The 22,470-nt window shown below is 36.9% G+C and overlaps 1 protein-coding gene across 4 annotated transcripts in view; it reads left to right on the forward strand.

Moving 5' to 3' along the window:
- Positions 1-22,470, forward strand: part of rassf3 (Ras association domain family member 3) — a 162,495-nt gene that overhangs the window by 134,501 nt on the left and 5,524 nt on the right. For all 4 annotated transcript variants that reach the window (XM_028792515.2, XM_051920614.1, XM_028792516.2 and 1 more), the window contains 3 exons: positions 8,847-8,948; positions 18,092-18,356; positions 19,702-19,817. In XM_028792515.2, the coding sequence (XP_028648348.1) occupies positions 8,847-8,948; positions 18,092-18,356; positions 19,702-19,817 (483 nt within the window). The remainder of the gene's footprint in view (positions 1-8,846; positions 8,949-18,091; positions 18,357-19,701; positions 19,818-22,470) is intronic.

Raw genomic sequence — 22,470 nt, forward strand, 5'->3', positions numbered from 1 at the left:
GTAAGCCTAAAGCTGGTCACTCAAATGACGGGTAAAAGAGTTTGTTTCTCATTGAAATACTGTTGAGGAGGGAGTTTCTGATGGGCAGCCGTGTTTCTTTGCCATAGGTCTACTGTTTTTTTTTTTTTTTTTAAAAATAGCTCAAAGAAAGAGCATACAGTGCATCCGGAAAGTATTCACAGCGCATCACTTTTTCCACATTTTGTTATGTTACAGCCTTATTCCAAAATGGATTAAATTCATTTTTTTCCTCAGAATTCTACACACAACACCCCATAATGACAATGTGAAAAAAGTTTACTTAAAAAGTTTAAAAATTAAAAAACTGAGAAATCACATGTACATAAGTATTCACAGCCTTTGCTCAATACTTTGTCGATGCACCTTTGGCAGCAATTACAGCCTCAAGACTTTTTGAATGTGATGCCACAAGCTTGGCACACCTATCCTTGGCCAGTTTCGCCCATTCCTCTTTGCAGCACCTCTCAAGCTCCATCACATTGAATGGGAAGCGTCGGTGCACAGCCATTTTAAGATCTCTCCAGAGATGTTCAATCGGATTCAAGTCTGGGCTCTGGCTTGGCCACTCAAGGACATTCACAGAGTTGTCCTGAAGCAACTCCTTTGATATCTTGGCTGTGTGCTTAGGGTCGTTGTCCTGCTGAAAGATGAACCGTCGCCCCAGTCTGAGGTCAAGAGCACTCTGGAGCAGGTTTTCATCCAGGATGTCTCTGTACATTGCTGCAGTCATCTTTCCCTTTATCCTGCCTAGTCTCCCAGTTCCTGAAAAACATCCCCACAGCATGATGCTGCCACCACCATGCTTCACTGTAGGGATGGTATTGGCCTGGTGATGAGCGGTGCCTGGTTTCCTCCAAATGTGACGCCTGGCATTCACACCAAAGCGTTCAATCTTTGTCTCATCAGACCAGAGAATTTTCTTTCTCATGGTCCGAGAGTCCTTCAGGTGCCTTTTGGCAAACTCCAGGCAGGCTGCCATGTGCTTTTTACTAAGGAGTGGCTTCCGTCTGTCCACTCTACCATACAGGCCTGATTGATGGATTGCTGCAGAGATGGTTGTTCTTCTGGAAGGTTCTCCTCTCTCCACAGAGGACCTCTGGAGCTCTGACAGTGACCATTGGGTTCTTGGTCACCTCCCTGACCAAGGCCCTTCTCCCCGGATCGCTCAGTTTCGATGGCCGGCCAGCTCTAGGAAGAGTCCTAGTGGTTTCAAACTTCTTCCACTTAGGGATGATGGAGGCCACTGTGCTCATTGGGACCTTCAAAGCACCAGAAATTTTTCTGTAACCTTCCCCAGATTTGTGCCTCGAGACAATCCTGTCTCAGAGGTCTACAGACAATTCCTTTGACTTCATGCTTGGTTTGTGCTCTGACATAAACTGTCAACTGTGGGACCTTATATAGACAGGAGTGTGCCTTTCCAAGTCATGTCTAATTAACTGAATTTACCACAGGTGGACTCCAATTAAGCTGCAGAAACATCTTAAGGATGATCAGGGGAAACAGGATGGCACCTGAGCTCAATTTTGAGCTTCATGGCAAAGGCTGTGGATACTTATGTACATGTGCTTTCTCAATTTTTTTATTTTTAATAAATTTGCAAAAATCTCAAACTTTTTTCACATTGTCATTATGGGGTGTTGTGTGTAGAATTCTGAGGGGAAAAAAATGAATTTTAATCCATTTTGGAATAAGGCTGGAACATAACAAAATGTGGAAAAAGTGATGCGCTGTGAATACTTTCCCGATGCACTGTATGTGCATGCAGCTGTGTGGTAGGAAAACAGAGCAGGTTAGTAACTGAACTCCCTATAAGCAGTAATTTCTGCCATTATGGGCGGCTAATCAGTGGCAACAACGGTCATAATACAAAGTCACCTTCTGCGTGTGTCCTGGAGCTGCATTTTTTTTTTTTTTTTTTTTTTTTTTTATTCATATATATCTTTTTTTCTATATATTTTTTTTATTTTGTATGTTGGTGGGTTTCTTCATTATACATGTATATTTAATTGTTCGTATTTGCACATATACATATAAACTATATTATTTTGATACTCCAAGAAAACAAAAGCAAGCCGATAGGTATCATCTGTGTAATTACTAGATTATATAGAATCTCTCTTACATGAATTCTTTATGTGAACTTTGCTGTTTTATTTTGCTTTAATATCTACTTGCCTTTGTTTTCCATGGAGAATTTTATGTTCAGTGTTGACCAGTTTTGTATATAGACTTTGTTTATATACATAGACATTTTGGCAGTACGTTATTTGGTTGTTCAAATTCTTGGCCACAAGTAGATTTTGTGAAGATTACAGCTGCTTTCTTAGTATATCTTTTTTCATTTTATTTTGAAAGTATTTTGTTCTTCATATGCTTTTACGTCCTTGATTCTGTAATTTCCCATATGATGACAGTAGGATTTGTGTAATATGTGACCTTTGACACCGTGGTCTCTGAAAAATACTTTGAAAGTGGTAAGCATGAACAAAGGTGGACAGAGGCAGAGTGAAAGACAGAGGGAAAGCCCCACTACACACTAGAAGCACTTACGGGTCAGGCAGAAGTTCTTTACAGTGAGGATGGTGTGTTCTGCAGCCTCCTGGAGGCACTTGTGCACCGCAGCAGAGTTGTTTAACCAGACTGCAATTCTCGGCCTACCATGCAAGTGTCTGTGCAGATGAGTATTTTCTTCTGAATAGACTTCTCTCTAAGACACCACCAACACTGCACCTGAGCTTTTGCTGTGGAGTATAACACTCAGTTCATCAGCGTAAATTTTTCCCAATTTCTGAAGTACTGGGACAGATTTCAACATTCATGTGAAATAATGACATTATCCATGTATTTTGCTTCAGGAAATTTCTTTGAGGACGCATCCACTGTTTTCCACCAGTGGCTGCTGAAAACGTGTGAAGCTAACACATGCACAGGCTGATAGACTGTACCAGACATGTGCAAACTACAAACTCAACCGGAACCCGGTTAAGAGTTTCAAGACCACATAACAGAGTTACTTATGGAGAAATCTATATATCTGTTAACCTGTTTCTCAAAGAGCAATCACATGGCATTTCTGAAATTGTTTCTGTGAATAACCGGGTTATTAACAAATGTAAACGCACTGATTTGTGTTTAAACCCTACACACATCTCCCAAAGTGATCAAAATGCACCCCTATTTATTTTTACCCCAGCATGAAATCCTCTTGGGTACATGTGAAATTCAAGTTCTGAACTTTTTTTTACAATTTTTAGTCCATATTGAACACACTACCATTTATACATTAAAAAAAAAAGTTAAAATTAGTTAGACCAAAACAAACTGGTGATATTCAAAATATTTTAATTACTGAGGATGGTACACCAAGAAAAATAAACCCTTCTTAAAGACCTTCTGCATACACATGGGTCTAGTTTATAAAGCTTTGCATGGATTCAAGCAAAAAAAAAATGGGCGTACGCCAAAAAACCGGAAAACAAAGTGCGTTCAAATTTCTACATAATTTTTACCCTTATAATTAATCTTTCTCTTACAGATGTGCTTACTTGTACATGCCTCAGACTCCACTCGGATGCCATTCTGAAAAAAAACATATGGACTATGCCTATCATCCTCGTACATATACAATCACAAATTCTGCATAATTTCCCTGCCCTGCAGTCGGATTTCATAGTGCTCTTAGCACAACAGTAAAGTGTGGGGTTGGGAAAAGGCATAAGGCGCCAGTGTCTAAGTAGCCATTATCACTGGCAAATACTGTATAATGGCATGATTGCTGTTACAATGAATAGTATAGGCCTTAATGAAAAACTTAGTTCAGCCAGTTACTTTGCCAACAAGACAGCCATTATGAACCGTACCTTTACATCTGCCAAAGCTATTTTGCCTCAAAATAAATAATTCCTGGATTAACCTAGGCCACCGAGCCACAACATTTGTCAGTCTGTTCTTGGCTTCAGATAACTTGTTTAATGGAATGTAACTGCTTACGGTTAACAAATTGCAATAAAAGCATCTATAGAAAATGACACTTTTTAAGTGCAGTAAATTGCTATGATTACTTTGGGAGAACAGGATACTGTTGCAAATTGCCTTTTTATGTTGGATAAAGCTGGTTATGTTTCATGTATGTACACCCATACCATATGAAAACTGAATGTTGTATGTTATGGGTGTATGTCTTTGGTTAGTTAATAGATTCTAGCACAGCAGGCATGATGGACTGAAGCTTGGCTGAGATATTCCTGACCTTTTTGCCAGTTCTCTCAGAAATGACAGCGGGTAGCCAATATAAATAAATGAAAAACCAAAAAAGTTCCTCTGCAAATAGGCAGCCCTCTAAAATAGAGACCGCACATCACTGTCCTGCTCCACTGACAGACTGAGAAGATCATTCCTCCCCCAAACTATGCGACTCTTCAATTCCACCAGAGGGGGTAAACGTTGAACGTTATTCAAGTTATTGTCTGTTTTTTACCTGCATTTTTTATTACTCTTTAATATTTTTTGCTGCTGGAGTATGTGAATTTCCCCCTGGGATTAATAAAGTCTCTCTCTCTCTCCTGAAGTTTAATGTGTTTGGCACATTATGCCCCGTTATAATTACAGCTCAGTGATATGAATTATTCACATGAGGAGTCATTTAGCTTGTTTCTCTGCATTTTACCTAGTTGATCAAGGGTCCTGTCATTTCTAAGTTTCTTTGAAATGTTGCATACGGATGGGTCAGCCATAGATAATATGCAAGTTCGCCCAGTTTTTGTGTGGGGCTTGTGTATGCATAAAATGAGGATCAAAAAAAGCATACAGAAATGTTTGTTTTTTTTATCTGACCCCAGCTATCTCCACCACTTTCTTGTCTAGTGTCAAATTTTTACTGCCATCGGTCATGTCAAAATTGGAACTTACTTAAAAGAGCAGCAAGTCATTATCCTGAAAATGGTAGCTGTTCTGTCTTTTGATAAATACAAAATGGATCTGTGTGATTGAAAATACACCGTACCCACGTGTCCTAGCACTTCTAATAGCAGGATCTAAGATTAAATTAGCAAGGAAGAGGTCTTCATTAATGCATTAGCATATGTATTCTTTAGCTTAGTTTGCTTCTTTTTTTTTTTTTTTTTTGGTAATTTAATTGACCACCCTTCGTCCTTTTGGGCCCTTAAATCGTCTTTGGGTCACAGCTCTTGTTGTATACATGGAAATAATTGCTGTAACAAATGTGGTTTGTGTGTAATTCTGCGTTATTGATGACATATATAGTATGTATGTACAGCATTCTAAACTTGGTGGAAAGTAAGACAAAAATATGCAGGCTATTTCTGAAAATTTTGGACTTTGGTAATCGTAACAAATCATTCTGTAATTCGCTAAATAAAAGCAAGTACCTTTAAACACAAGGTTAGTATAAACTATAAAATACTATAATTATGCAAGCAAAGTCACATGGCCAATCGGGAGTGCAAAGAAGGTATATACAGTATGACAAGTGTAAGCAATTCTTTTAAAAAATTATATGCAGTACCATAAAAATCATTTCTTTAAGAATAACGTAAATTGACAGTATTTAATGAAGACTTGAAAAAAGGTTAAATCTAATTTCTCTTCTCTAGGTTCATGTTTACTCAAGTATTAAGGCCTCGTACCCATTGGTAGGGTACTATGATGTTGAGCCTTGCACTGTTTTCTTTTATACAGCTGTTTTAACGTAATTTATTTTTAATGTCTGTTTATAGCAAATGCAGATAAGCCTGCACAATTAGTCAAATTTGAATTTTTGATATGAAAGTGCAATTACTAGACTGTGAAAGGCTACAGCCTATATATGCTACCAATGGTTTATGTGAACTACATCCATGAACAAACTATTTTCAGGAACTTTCTCCTTTGCCTAATGGACATGTTTATGGCCATTCTAAAGAGAGAGGGGGAGGGAGGCATGAAGAGTGATTTGAAACTGTGTACTTCAGCATATAATACAGAAGTTGTCCTAGCTACAAAAAGGCTCAGTGCAAACTTACATGCACAAAACAGTCTAATGCAACTTTAGTTCTCCACATAAAAAATGGAAAACTTTAGAGTGAGTGTCGCTAAAGTTTCACCTTAATTAAAATTTTCAAATTTAGAAATGATACGTTACACTGCACTGATATATATCAATACGCTTAATAATCAAATACATGGCAGTAAAATTAAAATTCATGACCATCCACTTCACCAACATAAGTTAGTGAAGTATAGTTTTTGTTTGATCCTGGGAACAAAAATCTTTCTTGCTGTGTCTGAAGGCTTTTATGTTAGGCTGCACTTTTAATGTAACAGGAGGTGTAGTGATGAGAAAATCTGACCGAATTTCATAGATGCTCTGCAAGAAGTGTTAAGTTGTTTGTAGGGGTAAACTAACTAAATGGAACCAGTGTACATCTTTATATATAATCTTCATTTGGATCTTGATCTTTGTTTGTCCGCAAATTCACTGCCTTGTGTGGTGTTCCTGCTGTGTTCAGTAGAGGGCAGTAGTGATGGAGGAGGAGAGGAAGTGAGGGGGAGGATCGTTGGAGTGTGGTGATTAAAGAGGATTGAACTAAAGGAGACTATGTGCTGTTTGTACTGGCTGAATACACAACACCTTGGTTGTTAATTTTGTTTACAAACACTGTCGATAGCACTCTTTGTGTTTAGATCTGGCGTCGACACTGTGCTTTGTGTTTAGATCTGGCATCGACAACTGCTTCTTTGTCGAGACTGTGGTTTTTTTGTGTTTCTATCGACCGTCGTTGGCAGCACTTCGTCCAAATCGAATGTTCACCCACTTCTTGGAGTCGGCAGTCAGAGTATATAAGTCAGGCACACTTCTGTGATTTTCCATCAGTCGGCATTTGGAGTTCAAGAAAGAAGCATTGGTTCTTCCATACTCTTTGGATTGCCACAAAGCAACCTGCGAGATTGGAGAAAGGTTGAGAAGAGATCGTGACAGGAAACGACAGCGTCATGAAAACGAGACGGACTCTGAACAGAGAGAAGCAGAAATGCTCCTCCACCACCACATAATTATTATTCGGACAGTGATTCCAAGTAGGCCGTTCCTATTGAATCAATGTCCAAGGGTTTTGTTTTCTAATTTTGTTTCCCATATAAAAAATCATAATGCTGTGCGACGAAGGGCCCAGTTCACGACTGGCAGCCGCGTTTAAACAGGGAGCCCTTCACAGACAATTTTAACACGCGCAACGTAGTTGGGTGCACATGGCTAGTTCTTTTATAGTCTTCTTTTTTCAATTGTTAATCATTAATCTTAACATAAGAGTGTAGGAGTGAGTAGACTGTACAGTACCTGCGTTTTTTAATTTTGTGAATTTTTTTTTTTTTTTCTTTTTTTTTTTTTTAAGGGTAACAACCTTTTTTTTTTTCCTTTTGAAACTAAGTATTTTGACACTTTTTTTAAGCATAACTTTTAGGTGTTTTCATTTCTTGTAATGTGAACTATTATTACATGAAGGAACATGAAGGATAAGAGAGTAAACCCACAAAACCCTGTATACTGTACAGCCTATATTCACTGCGCTGCAGCTTTCTGGATTGTCTCCAGTGTATTGTATGCTATAAGCACATGTAGGGCTCTTGCTAGGATTCGCCACTCAGAAGCCTCCTTTAATCATCTTGTCATTCCTGCTTCAATGTCAGTGGTTCTGCATGGAGTTTGAGTATTCTCCCCATGTATTTAATGATTTATTGGTATAAAATGTGTAAGCAAGTTTACTCACTCAATCATTGTCCTCAGTCTTATTAACCATATCCTCTGCTACAGCAAATTGTGCGTGGTTTTTTTTTTGTTGGGGGTGGGCAATGAATGGGGCAGGATTGAGGAGGGAGATGGGTGTGCGTGTGTCATAACTCCAATCACAATGCCCACTCTGAACAGGCAAACGAGGAAGAAATTTATCCCAACCTCATGACGATTATACCAAAAATCTGTGGTGTTTTTAGTTTTCTTGTTCTCACAAGTATGCCTCAAATGTGTTTTCTTGAATTGAAGCCTTTGCTACTTCAAAGGGGATGTACTCGGTAAGTATTAATGCTTTTTTTTTCTCCAAATTAGGACCATTACCTCCATTACAATATGTAAGAATGATTTATTTTTAATATTGCATTCTACAGTGGAGCATTTTCACACAATATGTAAAATAATTATACTGGACTGAAAAAAAACTGAACGTTCCTTTTAATTTGTAGATCTGAATACTTAGAAGCAACACAATTTTTGATTTCTAAGATATGACAAATTTATTTCTGGAGACAAATCCCTTTTAATTATGTAAGTTCAAGTATTTTATAAGTCATATGGATATGAAAAACATTTTCAAATTCAGTATCTGTGTTTGATGAGCAAGAAGGCATAGTCATTTCCTTCTGTTCACACTGGTGAAGACAGAATCTAAAAACTTGTTTTATAGTCCAAGTAGTTGACAGATAAAATTCGCACTTTAGAAGCCAGGTTTGAAGTAATTAAAAACATAAATACATTTATTTATAGATACAGTGCATTCACCATATTAGTGTATATGAGTGACTCCTGGTCTTTTTTGTTAAGTTTCAGGCTTGGTAAATTCTTTTTTCCTTTGGATGCAAGAACAAGAGACAGCCTTAATTGGTGACTTTAGTGAAATTGAAAAACATGATATTTTTAAATGTATATTTGTACCTAAACACTTCTAGTGATGAAGTGCCAAGTAAAACTGTGTAGATGCACATAAGATTTTATTAAAAAGTTAAGTCAATACTGTCATTTTAGTAAATAATGTTATTTTTACATTTTTAAACAGAATGAAAAGGAAAGAGAAACCTCCTATTTAAGCAAAGATGATCTGCAGCACAAGCTTGAATTCTACAACTCTGCAGTCAGTGACAATTTCAGAATGACCTTGGTGGGTTTTCTTATTTTACTTTCAAATAAATTGTGCTAAAGTTTTGCAGATAGGGATTTTTTCTGTCTATGGAGGGTTATTGTTCCTTTAACGTAGGATGAATAGGTTAAAAATTAACGGGTCATTATTATTAAGTCTAAATTAATTCAAGCACAAACAAAAAATGTTTTCTTAATAAAAACCCGAGTCTTTTGTGGCAATCCTGACTGAATTTGTCTTGAGTTTAGGTCTTGAACCTATAAGCAGTTTTTGACTACTGTCCATTTTCTACTTGTGTACACTCTCTCTCACATTCTGTACAAACATTCTGCTTGAGACAGAAGAAATTACTAAGAAAATATAGGAAAAACTCTACTTATTTTATAACTGACATGTACATTATTTGTTTCACCTATTCCTGAGAGCTCCCATCTCATTTTGTTTACAGTTCAGTATGGAGCAGCCTTGTCTTTTGGGCAAGTATCTTATTTGCCATGCAAAGTGATGAAAAAATTGTCAGCGGTGGCTTTTCTCACATTGCCTGTGAAAGGTTCACCAATTACATCACCAGTCACAGTCTTCGTAGTATATATTTTATTTACCTTGGCAGCTATCCAAAATTTGACTTTCACTGCAAAAAAAAAAAAAAAAAGGTCTCAATATTTCATCAGGTACAACTACTTCTCAATGGGTAATTTTAACACTAGATGCAGTTTGGCAAAATGTTCCAAGTGTCTGGTAAAGCAGCAGAGCTGACAGTATACAAAGTACACATCCAGCATCAATTTTACATGGGGAACACATGAGATGGCATATTATGGATGGAGCAGTAGGTGAGTGAATGCAGCTTGCTTGCAGTGTTTGCACATACACAGCAGACCGTCCATGTGTGCAAATATAAGAATGAACAGTTGGTTTACTTTGCATTTGTACACATCTGCCATCAGACTGTGTATATGATTCAACATGTAATTGTGTGTGCATGTAACTTTCTCTACATGAACCAGTATTCCAGTAGTTCAGGATAGCTTTACTGAAATTTTTTTTTTTTTTTTTTTTTTTCCCCAGCCGCCAAACCTCCCATCAATAAAAAAAGAAAAAAAAAAAAAGGAAGCTAACTTATGGTCAAGTACCATGTTGCATTGGTGCTTCCATTTTCACAAAGAAAGCCCAACATATATTTTCCCATATACAATCATTGTCGGGTCTGCTGTGTCTATGAAAACTTTGCGAGAGAGAGACACTGTTCAGTACTGTGCTCTTCGCTCATGACTCGCTCCATCCATTATGTGCCAGATCATGTTCTCCCTTCTCCACATCAAGTTCTTGCTGGCTGTCTACTTCGTGAACACTTATTTGCATGCCATTTCAAGTGAGCTTGTTGTCATCTATTTTTTTTTCTTTATCAGGTGTAGTGAAATTAAGTGAGTGATTAAAAATGTTACATTTTTTTTCATTGATTTTATGGTATGTCTGTCTGCTGGAGCCACAGCAATTCATATCTGAGAAATGCTGTTCAGTAATGTTGATAGCAGTGACAATAAAGGATTTCTCAAGGCTTAAAGGATATGCAAATAAAGTCAATTGTGAACTGGAAGGGATAGATGGTGATTCATTCCCGGGTACCAATGTTCAGTGACATTTCATGTTTTGGTAATAGGGGTTCTTTTATTATAAAAGCTAAGAATTATATTGTCAATTACATTTTCTGAATGGAACTTCATAGTTATAACAACATGGGCATTTGAAATGCAGCAATTTTGAAATTATCAAGGACGGACAGCCACATGATATTAGTATTGTGAAATAATAAATTCGGTAATAAATTCCATTGCTTCAGAAAAGCTGTAAGTTGTTAACGATTAAAAACTAATCCTTGAAAAAGGTCTTTTCGTGTAACACTCTGAACATTGAAATATTTTGGACTTCAACAGGTTGTTTGTTCAAATACTGATGCTGTGTGACCATGAGTCATCTTCACCTGCCTGTGCTCCAACTGGAAATATACAAAAGAAATCTAACCAATTGTATGTTTCAAATGTTGTCGGTCATCTTGCATAAAAAGGTATTAGCCAAAAAAAAGTGAAACTACTTATTATTATTACTAATTTGCTGCATTTGAAATTGAACTGCTTAGTTTTCAAAAGAAACTGGAAAAATGAGGGTGTTTTAAAACTTTTGACCTTGTAGCCACATACAAAACTTGTCCACATCATTATCTTTTTACCTTTTGAAATTTCATCTTTGAACCTTATAATGTAACAAAGGAATACTTCGAAAACTTGGAGTCGCTGTACACTAGCCAGATGTTTATTACCTACATTATACCTTTTAGATGTATTTTGGTGCAACCTTTTCTATACTTTTTTTTTTTTTTTTTTAAATTAAATTCATACTAGCAAGTCCATCATTTTTTAAATAACCATTTGGTGGTCCCATGAACTTTTTCTGCAGGTAGTTGTATTGTCGCTAGCTAAACTGAGAACATGCAGAAGTTTCAGCAGTTGTAAAAATGAACTTTTCATCATTCTCAATCTATATTTCTATATAAAATACTGCTTAAAATCATACTAAATATAAAAACTCAAACATCATATAAACAGTGTACTGTATTTTTTTTTTGTTTGTTTTTTTGTTTTTTGCACCTCCAAAAGCCAAATGAATGACACTTATTCAGTGTTTTTAAGTTTATATTTAGCAATGCCGTTTTTTTTTTTTTTTGTTCTCACTGTGTGTTTTGGTGATTTGCTCATCTCTCTTAACATGGTACATATCGTATTAATAGGGAGATGTCCCTTGTCCTTCAAAGCATTGAAACACTAACTTTGTAGATTGATATTAACAAATGGAGCAACTTGTGCCATCGTCAATGTAGACCAGCCAAACAGGCACTTCATCGGAGTCTTGCCTTGATGTTTACTTGCAGTATCTGTATTAGTGCTTCCAGGCCTCCCACATTCCTGTATGCTTGACCTTGGATGCGTGCAAGGTCCCTCACCCTGAGTCATTGAATTACATGCAAACTGGATGGATGCTTGGACTGATGGACATTTGTGGAAGTGCTCGTTACAAGAGAGCAGTGTTTTTTTTTTTTTTCGATTTTTTTTCTTTTACTAAATCTGAGATATCCTGTATTTAATCAACCGGGGGGGGGGGGTTCAATTACAGTATATGCAAGCATATATAAGCATGAGTGGCACATAAAAAAAGACTCGGAAAGAAATGGAAGACAGCTAAAGCTTCATCCAAATCTAAACGGATGTCCAGTTCAAGCTCAAGGTACAGCCTGCCAGAGACTGACCTGGAACAGATAGGCGAAAGCACAGGTTTCCTGGGACTTGTTGACACTGCTGCATCATCCCCTGCCGGGAGTGAATGTACAAGTGATTCGGGCTGGGATAATTCGCCAATTCCAGAAGGCTCAGTGAAACTGAAAATGGCCTTAACTTCCGCTGGGCATGCTACTTCACCCACAGCGTTCGGGGAAGACCAAAATGATCTGTCCGAGGTGAAGGTGATGATCACTGCAATGGCCACCACTCAAGACATAAAGGAGCTCAAGGACAATATAAAGAAGGATATAAATGATTATAAAGAGAGATATATATATATCTAGACATACATAGATTGACACATATATATATATACATATCTACATATATGTATATGTAATTGTGTTGTCATTGTTATGAGTGTTGCTGTCATATATATATAGCAAAATACCCGTGCTTCGCAGCGGAGAAGTAGTGTGTTAAAGAGGTTATGTAACCATATATATACATAAACATATATACATATATATACATATCTACATATACACATCCACATATACATATATATATACATATACAAATTTATATATAGATATATATATATATAGATATAGATATATATATATATATATATATATAGATATAGATACAGATATAAATAAATATAGACATACATATATACATACATACATTCACATATATATATCTACTTATTGGCTCCTGTATTTAGTATATAGCGGGTTGGATAATGGATGGATGGACATCTGTATGCATAGCCGTATTTGCCCGTTTTCGTTTTTTTTCTTTCTTCAGTAATATTTCAGTAAACCCGGAGCTTGTCAGTTCAAATCCTGGTACTGACACCACTGTGTGACCCTGAGGAAGTCACTTCAGGTGCCTGTGCTGCAAAAAACAAAAGTAATGTAACAAATTGTACCTCAGATGTTGCAAATTGCTGGAATAAAGGCATAAGTAAAATAGATAAATATGTATTATACACATAGGAACTATTCATTTATTTTCAGTTAAGTCATCTGCAGCAAACTTTTATAAATGAGGGTTTCTCATTTTTAGATAGTGCAAATTGTTTCTTCTTCATTGACGTTTTCTCTTGGAGAGGTTTTTTCATTTCATTGAAAATTAAAGCAGCAGCTGCCAAAATATGTAGCTTTCTTATTAATTTTTCAACATTGTGTAAAATAAATTTATAAAGTAACATAAAAGGTTTAAATACTGGTTATCCTTTTACACTAAAATATTACTAAAGAGATACAAAAAAAGTAAAATGGATATGTTCTTTTTCTTTAAGGAGATTAAATATTACTGAAGAAAGGAAAAAAAAATAAATAAAACAGCCAAATGGGGCTTTGCATACGAACTTAAAAGGTTTAAATAAAACAGAAATATATTTTTTTTTTTACTTGCTTAACTTGTGTAGGGTGTATACTGTAGCAAAGCCCTAACTTAAAAGTCTTAAAAAAAAAAAAAAAAAAGGTGTAAAGATATTGACAATAAGCTAAGCAAACCCAGGAAGACATGGAATCGTTTAAATCAAGTATCATTACATCTTCCTTTCTTAAAGAGAAGTAAGGCAGTACTTACAAGCTTACATATTTATATATAGACATATATATATATATATCCGAAGCCGTGCAAGCACACTCTTGAGAATGCAACGTATAGTTGTACAGAAGAAAAGCAATCTTGCCTCAAATGAATGGCAACTTTTTGTAGGTCTATGAACTTAATTTAAACTTTAGGTTTACACGGTGCTTTCTTTCCGAAGTACCTGCACTCATGAATATGTCTGTATGTGTCAGTCGGTCAAATCCACGCGCTTCGCACCGGCGAAGTACCGCTTTTAAATTTTTATTATGAAGAAAAGAAAACCTTTTTAAATTGAGGGAAAATATACTAATAACAGTTTGTTAAGGATCTGTTTTTTTGTGAAGCTGCCTTCACTCGAGTGATCACTTCGAGCTGACTTGTTGGCCAACTATAAGCGTTACCTGGTAGGTAACCACCCATACAATCAGATTGTGAATCAGACTACAAATGCCGTGAATGCAATTACCCCGATCTACATGTTGTCAAATAAACGAACCACACGCCGTGGCGCAATTTTAGGGGCTTCGCCTGTAGTGCTGACGTCCGAGGTTTGATTCCCGTAAGGGAGTGAAGTGAGTGGCTGGTTACCTACCAGGTAACGCTTATGGTTGGCCAGCAAGTGAGGTAACATCAGCCACGGTGCCTTCAGTTGTGAGAAGCAGATCATAGAATGATTGAAAATAGTTTACTGTCAAATAATGCAGAGTACGTGACACGTCTTTCCCCCTTATTCTTGGTTTATCAGGCGTACACACTCACTGCACTCGCTTACGGTAATCGAACCTCGGACATCAGCGCTAGAGGGGCTTCGCAGCGGTGAAGTATTGCTTTTAAATTTTAATTAAGAAGAAAACCTTTTTAAATTAAGTCTTAAAAAGAGGTGTAAAGATATTGACAATAAGCTACGCAAACCCACCAAGAAATGCAATCGTTTAAGTCAAGGCGCGAGTTGAAAAACACCATCCCATAATATTAGTTAACGATTAACACATTTCTATATGTATTGTAAGCATACAATACAACTGATAATATGTTGCGCTTATTTATCTGGTGTACCGACATTTTTGCGCGTTTAACGTCTGAAATCTAACGTGGTTTGTGCCCTTCAGAATGAAAACAGTTATCATTTACCTTTTTAATAAAAGGCGAGCTTTTAAGCCTGAGAAATCACCCCGTAAATGCACACGTTTAATTGCACATGTGTTAATATGTATGCTTACACAGTATTAAAAGACACTTTAGAATGTCATTTACCTTTGTTCCTGCGTTTGATAAAAGGCGAGCTTTTAAGCCTGAGAAATCACCCCGTAAATGCACACGTTTAATTGCACATGTGTTAATATGTATCCTTACACAGTATTAAAAGACACTCAAAAATTAACGTCATTTACCTTCGTTCCCGCGTTTGACTCGTGCTGTAAATCTCTTCCTTGTTTTTAGTTCACGTGATTACGTAGGAGGCGTGATGATGCGATACGTGACTCCGCCTCCTCCATTAGAGTATATAGACAAAAAACAGGTTCCAGTTATGACCATTACGCGTAGAATTTCAAAATGAAACCTGCCTAACTTTTGTAAGTAAGCTGTAAGGAATGAGCCTGCCAAATTTCAGCCTTCCACCTACACGGGAAGTTCGAGAATTAGTGATGAGTCAGTCAGTCAGTCAGTCAGTGAGTCAGTGAGGGCTTTGCCTTTTATTAATATGTATAGATTTTGTTCTTCCAGAAATGTTGTTTGGTTTTGGTAGTAGTTTAATGGTTTACTCAAAGCAAATCTGTTCACTGGCAAACTAAAAATAGTTGTCATTCTCAAACCTGCTACTTAAATTTGTGTTTTAAAAAAAAAAAAAAAAAGGCAGAACTGCACAAGGAGAATATGCAAACTCCACACAGGCATTCAGTTGCTGGATTTAAACCTAGTATGTTGGATCAGTAAAGTGACAGTACTAGTAAGTCTGCACTACTATGCCACCTAAGATGGTAATGTGTTAATTATATTTTAAATATTTCAATTTCTTAAATCAACGGCTTTCATAATTAAAGCTTTATGCTGCTCAACTCTCTTAAAGCTGTAGAAAACGATACTTGGAAGAACAATAGGGTATGGATTAAAAATTACTTACCATATTTTACATGCTGTAGAATTATTTTTTTTTCTTCTTCTTGATTTACATTACTGATGCGATATTTTCTCAGCAAGTCTGTTTTTGGCCATACACGAATGGAAATCTCTACATGCAAAATTTAAAGAATTATTTAAGGTTAAAATAGCATACATAAGTTATCTGAATGATTGCCTGATAACTTTATCTACAATTTCATAAACTACCGTAAACATCAAAGCATAAAAAAAATTATAAATGCCTGAAATATTAATCAGTGCTTTTTAAACTGTGAAATTTTTAACCCTTCCCCCACAACATACTTTATTCCACCCAGGAATCTGAACAATATTCCTCTCTGTGTTAAATTTAAAGGGGGGGAAGAGACAATATTCACCCCACCTCAAATTTCAAAAATTAATTTCAAGCTCTGGGTACAGTTACTTTGTGTAATGAGAAATGTACATTACAATTACAAAAGAGATTGATGTCTCCACTCCACAACAGCAAGTCAAGTTAGTGTTAGTCATAATGTTAATAATGAAATGTGGTAGGTTTGTTTTGAATACGCTTCTGCCTCAAAATCACTTGCAATGGGAATATATAATGAAAACTTACTGCTTAAAACACAAGTCTTACAATTTACAATGTCAGTGCACAAAATAGATAGGACAGTGGTCATGTGACCTCCTCAGTAATTGACTACTCTTTACAGATTAGCCTTTTAGTGAAGTTTTTAGAAGAATGTTTGTGTACATATAAATTTAATTTATTTAGGATTGTATACTGTAAATGCACCATAGTACATGGTGTGCAATGAAAGTAAAATCAAATGTTTGGAAAAAAAAAAAGAATTGATTTTTCTATTATTCTCTAAGAAAAGTAGTTAGAATTTATTGGGCACACAGACCTTTTAATAGTGTGAGTGGGAAAGTGAACCTTAACACACCATTTTAGGTTTTTTAGAAAATGTCTCATCTCCTAGCTGGAAATTTTAGCTCTCCACAAGAAGTTATTCAAAACTGCATTTCATTTACTCATTATTGAATAATGATTTCCATATAAACTGAGCATTTAGAAATGGTTTTATTGCATGTGATGACTGACTGAACCTTTTTTTAGGTTGTATTGATTGGCTGGAAAATTAACAGTATTAAGTTGGCAGCAGAATCAGCTTTTCAATCTAGTATCAATGTGGTCTGCTAAAAAATGTCCATTGTGTAATTAATTCAGTATGATTTAGGCAATTACAATAACAAACATTTGTATATAAATGTGTTGCCCATTATTATGTTAAACAGGTTTTAGAGGATTTACTGTAAATGTTTATAAATCTCTCGGCCCCCATAGATAGCTTGTTAGTCTGGCATCAAATACAGTTGTAGTTGAAGTAACAGATAAATAGTGGAATTTATTTATTTTTAACAAAATTAATTTGCTGCAATACACATTTTTAATTTCTATACTTAAAATTACCTTTTAAATTTCAAAAACATTTATAATGCAAAATTTCAAATTACATTTAGTCTGCATAATTTAAATCGAACTAAGGTACATTTACCATTCCATGTGAATGTGTTTTTTTACATACTTGTAAATATTGAAAGTTCAGAATTTCCTTAGGTGATGTAGGCTTACTATATTTTAAAATAGATGTGTAGTTCCATTCATAATATTTGCAGCAACATGGATATTCACCATTAATCATCATTAAAGAAACTGTCAAGGAGTTTATATCTGAAAGCAGATGTTAATGTTTCTGTTGTAGTATATTCAGTGGATATTTAGGAATATATTCCTGTACAAAAACTTGGTAGTCCATGGATATGCAGTAACTTTTCAGCTTGTAAGGTCTCTAGACTGTGTGGTTGTGGAGCTGGTCTTCAAACTCTGAAACTGCAGTTGGTTAAGTGTAATTTTAATTATAAATTGACTATATACTATGAGAGTTGCCATGTCACAAACTGTTCCTTTTTACTGACCAATCACCTTTCAATATTCATAGTGAATTGTTTTGTCCCAGCATTTTCTTGTTGAAGCGGTTTAATTATATTTGAGTAAGGACCATGTATGTATAATAATTTAAAGCTCCTAATCAGTCATTCTTGGTCACAATTAAAGTTGGTTATAATTTGTAGTTTTAATTACTTTTAATGCCTTGTTGTTGTTCTCATTTTAAATAGAATCCTAATGGGACAACATACACTGGATTTATCAAAGTCCACATTGAGCTGAAGAGGCCAATTACAGTGGAAACATCTGGAAGCCATGAGCGTAACAACAACACTGAAACTGCCTTCTACACGCCAAAGGGCAGTGCAAACATTCTTCACATCAGCAGCATTAATACTGTTCGAGAAGTGATTGAGGCACTTCTCCGTAAATTTACTGTGGTTGATAATCCTGCTAAATTTGCTCTATTTAAAAAACGCCAGAAGGATGACCAAGGTAAGAATTATAGTTAGCTTTTTTTTTTTTTTTATAATCTAAAACAATTCTATTAAATTCCGACAATATCTCTAAAAGGTGAATGCAGAAGATGCTGTACATTCAAGGCAGAGAACCTTTATGGTAGGTGTGACAGGGCTTCAAGAGACTGAATGTATTAATAGGTATCCCACTGGTTTAATTCAAATAACAATATACATAAATGTTGGGTTCTTCTGGATTGGCTTTCTTAAATGTAGCCTTATGGTCTCTATCAAACCTACCAAACCCCAATCCATCCATTTTCTTTCTCCACATAACCAATCGCCATACAATAAACATATATGTTAATGTAAAAAAGCTATAAACCTAGAACACTGAATGTTCTTAACTTTTAAGGAACAGTCATTTTACATGTTTAATTATTCCATACATCTATTTAGGGTTGCAACCATCCCAGCAAGCATCTGGCTCAAGGCACTAACAATCACTAGAAGGGGGTGCCAGCTCATTGTAGTATAAGCAGGCTCTATTGTAGGCACGGAGCTGGACAGTTTGACATCTGTGGCAGAGCGACAGGCACTGAGCAGGCTCCTGTCAATCATACATACACTACCATCAGTTAAGCATTACCAAGTCTAATAACCAGCATGCCTTTGGAAGGAAACCAGAGTATGCTGAGGAAACTTATGAAGAAAGTAGGCAAACTTCATGCAGGAACACCCAACGCTTAATGTTAGGTAGCAGCTCCACCGCTATGCCACCGTTAACCATATAAATTAGTTAAAGTTAACAAATTCTACAGAATGTAATATACATGCTCTAATGCCGTTCATCATGAAAATATCAAGTATAAATCTTTGTATTCTAACAGAGAGCTATAAGATCATGAATTTAATGTATTCTGTGTGGTGATCGCTACCTGTGGCTCCTATCTGTGCAAGAGGAAGCCCATTTAAGAAGCACATAGAGATTAATGACTGGGTCAGAGAGCACTTAAAATACAGTGCATTTAACATGCTACTTTAATTATGACAGGGTTTGAGACACTCAAGTAAATTAATCATCAATTTTTTAATAAGGAATTCACAACATTATGCATTAATGACTAAATAAACTATGATATTAAAGTAGAGATTTAAAGGTTAATGTTGAAATTTTGTCTTTAATCATGAAATGGATAATTTTTTTCTTCTGTGGCCCCAGTATATTCTTCCAAACTTGCTTGATTTCATCAAAACCTGGAAGGAATTTTTGTTGCTTCTCACATAACCTTTAGCTTCTATTTTTCCTTAATTTCTGTAGTCCATTTTGTCTTAATTGTTGTTGTTTTGTAATATTGTGTTTTGTGTTTTTCCTTCTTTAGTGTATACATGCAAACTGTCTGATGGAGAACATCCTCTGCTTTTACGATTGCTTGCAGGCCCTGACACAAACGTTTTGAGTTTTGTTCTGCGTGAGCAGCAGACTGGGGAAGTAATGGTAAGAATTAGAATATTCAAAATGGTTTTGCTTAATATATAAATGCGAACATGTCTTGTTTGTTAATAATCAATCGGTACCCTGCTGTTGATATACAGTATGTAAGAAAATGTGCATTTATCTTGGTAAAATATTTATTAGATTCTGTTGCACTGTATCTAGTGGGTCTGTGGGCAAGTTCTGAACTATCCAAAGCAAAACGTGTCTTGTAAAATATTGGTTTAGCAGTTCTAGCACTTTAGAGTTTAACCTTCTGTTATTGGTGGCATCTGACACTGTCTGATTCCACTTTCAGTTAGAATTTTGCATAGCTGGCTTAGTATTCTCCATATTTTAAGTGAAAATATGCTATGCATTATTTGTAAAGTTTCCAGATTAAGTATGATTACGTTCTTACAGCAAACGATACATTGATATCTTTACATAGTATATATCCAGCTCTGTAAATCTGTTTGATTTGTACTTGTTTATAGGATAAATGGTGCCACACAAACGTGTGTGCACTTTTGCTACTGTAGTCCACCTAGAATGTTAAAACACAATAGTACCTGCAATTAATCTAAATGGGGGAAATCTATGTGAATGCAACATTTACTTTACAAACAGAAACTGGAATAATTTCTAATTGAAATATTTGTATCCCAGAATTGATATAACCAGGAGTGTTAGAGTAATTTACCCCAAGGTTACTGTTCTTCTTGAGGAATCATTTTATATCTGATCTATGCTGAAAGTGCAGATCAACCCTGTTAAAGGAAAGCCTCATTTCAATATAACACAGTGCCGCCGTAAGTGGCTGCCTTTCCAGCAGCTCTGTGTAGGATATTATCTTTATAGGACTTTATCTTCTGTATCTTTCTACCTTTTTCTCTCTCTGATCACTCCTACCACTGTTTTATGTGGACTCGTTATCGTTTCCTGGACACTTTTTACTACTTGGACGTGGATTTTTACACGCCAAGACTTGTCTATTCAGATAGTCCGCTTTTAACACTGAGAACGGCCCATGCCAGTGTGGTTCCCTATTTACCTGACGAGGTAAGAAGGCTGTATCGTGGCAGCAGAGCCAGTGCTAAGCTAAAGGCTAAGCAGCTAGCAAAGAAGTGGCGATACAAGCCTTTGGTGCCTTCTGTGATCATGGGAAATGTGAACTCACTACTAAATAAGATCGATGAACTGGCTGCACTGGTGAAAAATGTCAGGAACTACAGAGAATGCAGTTTGTTGTGTTTTTGTGAAACATGACTAACAACTAGCATCCCAGATGCTAACGTGGAGCTACCTGGGTTTAGCACAGTTCGAGCGGACAGAGGAACAAATACCTGCGGGCAGCAGAAAGGACGACAACTCGCTCTCTATGTGAACACAAGGTGGTGCAACCCTGGACTTGCTGCAGGGATATCGAACTGTTGGCCATAAGTCTGCGTCCCTATTACTTTCCCAGAGAGTTCGGACACGTCATTGTTGTTGTGTACATCCCTCCTCGCGCGGATGTGGAGATAGCGAGTGACATCATCCACTCTGCTGTTGCTAAACTACAAACACAGCACCCTGAGGCGCTTGTGCTAATCTCTGGAGATTTTAACCAAGCGACGCTGGACAAAACATTACCTGCCTTCTCCCAGTATGTGGATTGTAACACACAGGAAAATAGGATTATTGACCTACTGTATGCAAACGTTAAGGACGCATACAGCACCACCCCGCTGCCAGCGCTTGGGAAAGCAGATCATAACCTGGTTCTGCTTCAGCCTCACTACAAACCAAGAGTGAGGGAGCTACCTACAACCACACGCTCATTTAGGAAGTGGTCCCCTGAGGCAGAGCAGGCTCTGAGAAACTGCTTTGGAACTACGGACTGGGATATCCTGCAGGGGTCACATAGTGAGAACATTGAGGAGGTTGTTGACTGCACTACTGACTACATCAACTTCTGTGTGGACATTGTAGTTCCAGTAAGAACAGTATGCTGCTATGCTAACAACAAGCCATGGATTACAAGTGACATAAAAGGCCTTTTGAACCAGAAGAAAAGGGCTTTTAAAGGCGGTGATCAGCATGAGCTCGAGCGCGTGCAGAAGGAATTCCGAGTCCAGCTCAGGGCGGCGAAGGAGTAGTACAGGAGAAAACTGGAGCAAAATTTGCAGAATAACAGCATGAAGGAAGTGTGAGATGGGACTGACCACCCTAACCCACTCTCACCTCAAGAGTACTGCATCCTTCACCCATCCTTCTGCTGATACCAGCATAGGAGAGTTTTTCCCCCACCCACAATTACAGCAGCCCAGGTAAGCAGAGAGCTGAGGAGACTTCGTGCCAGCAAAGCAGTGGGTATCGCCACGACTGTTGAAGGCCTGTGCGTTGGAGCTGGGGAGTCCTCAACAACATATCTTCAACCTGTGCCTGGAACAGGGAAGAGTCCCAAGGCTGTGGAAAACATCTTGCATCACCCCAGTCCCAAAGGTATCACATCCTAGTGAGCTGAATGATTTCAGCCCTAACGTCACATGTAATGAAGACCATGGAGCGGCTGCTGCTTCACCACCTGAGGCCACAGGTCCACCACGCCCTCAACCCTCTGCAGTTCACATACCAGGAGAAGGTGGGAGCGGATGATGCCATCCTCTGCGTGCTACACCGATCCCTCTCCCAA

The sequence above is a fragment of the Erpetoichthys calabaricus genome, chromosome 1 (assembly GCF_900747795.2).
Source record: "Erpetoichthys calabaricus chromosome 1, fErpCal1.3, whole genome shotgun sequence".
Lineage (NCBI taxonomy): Eukaryota > Metazoa > Chordata > Cladistia > Polypteriformes > Polypteridae > Erpetoichthys > Erpetoichthys calabaricus.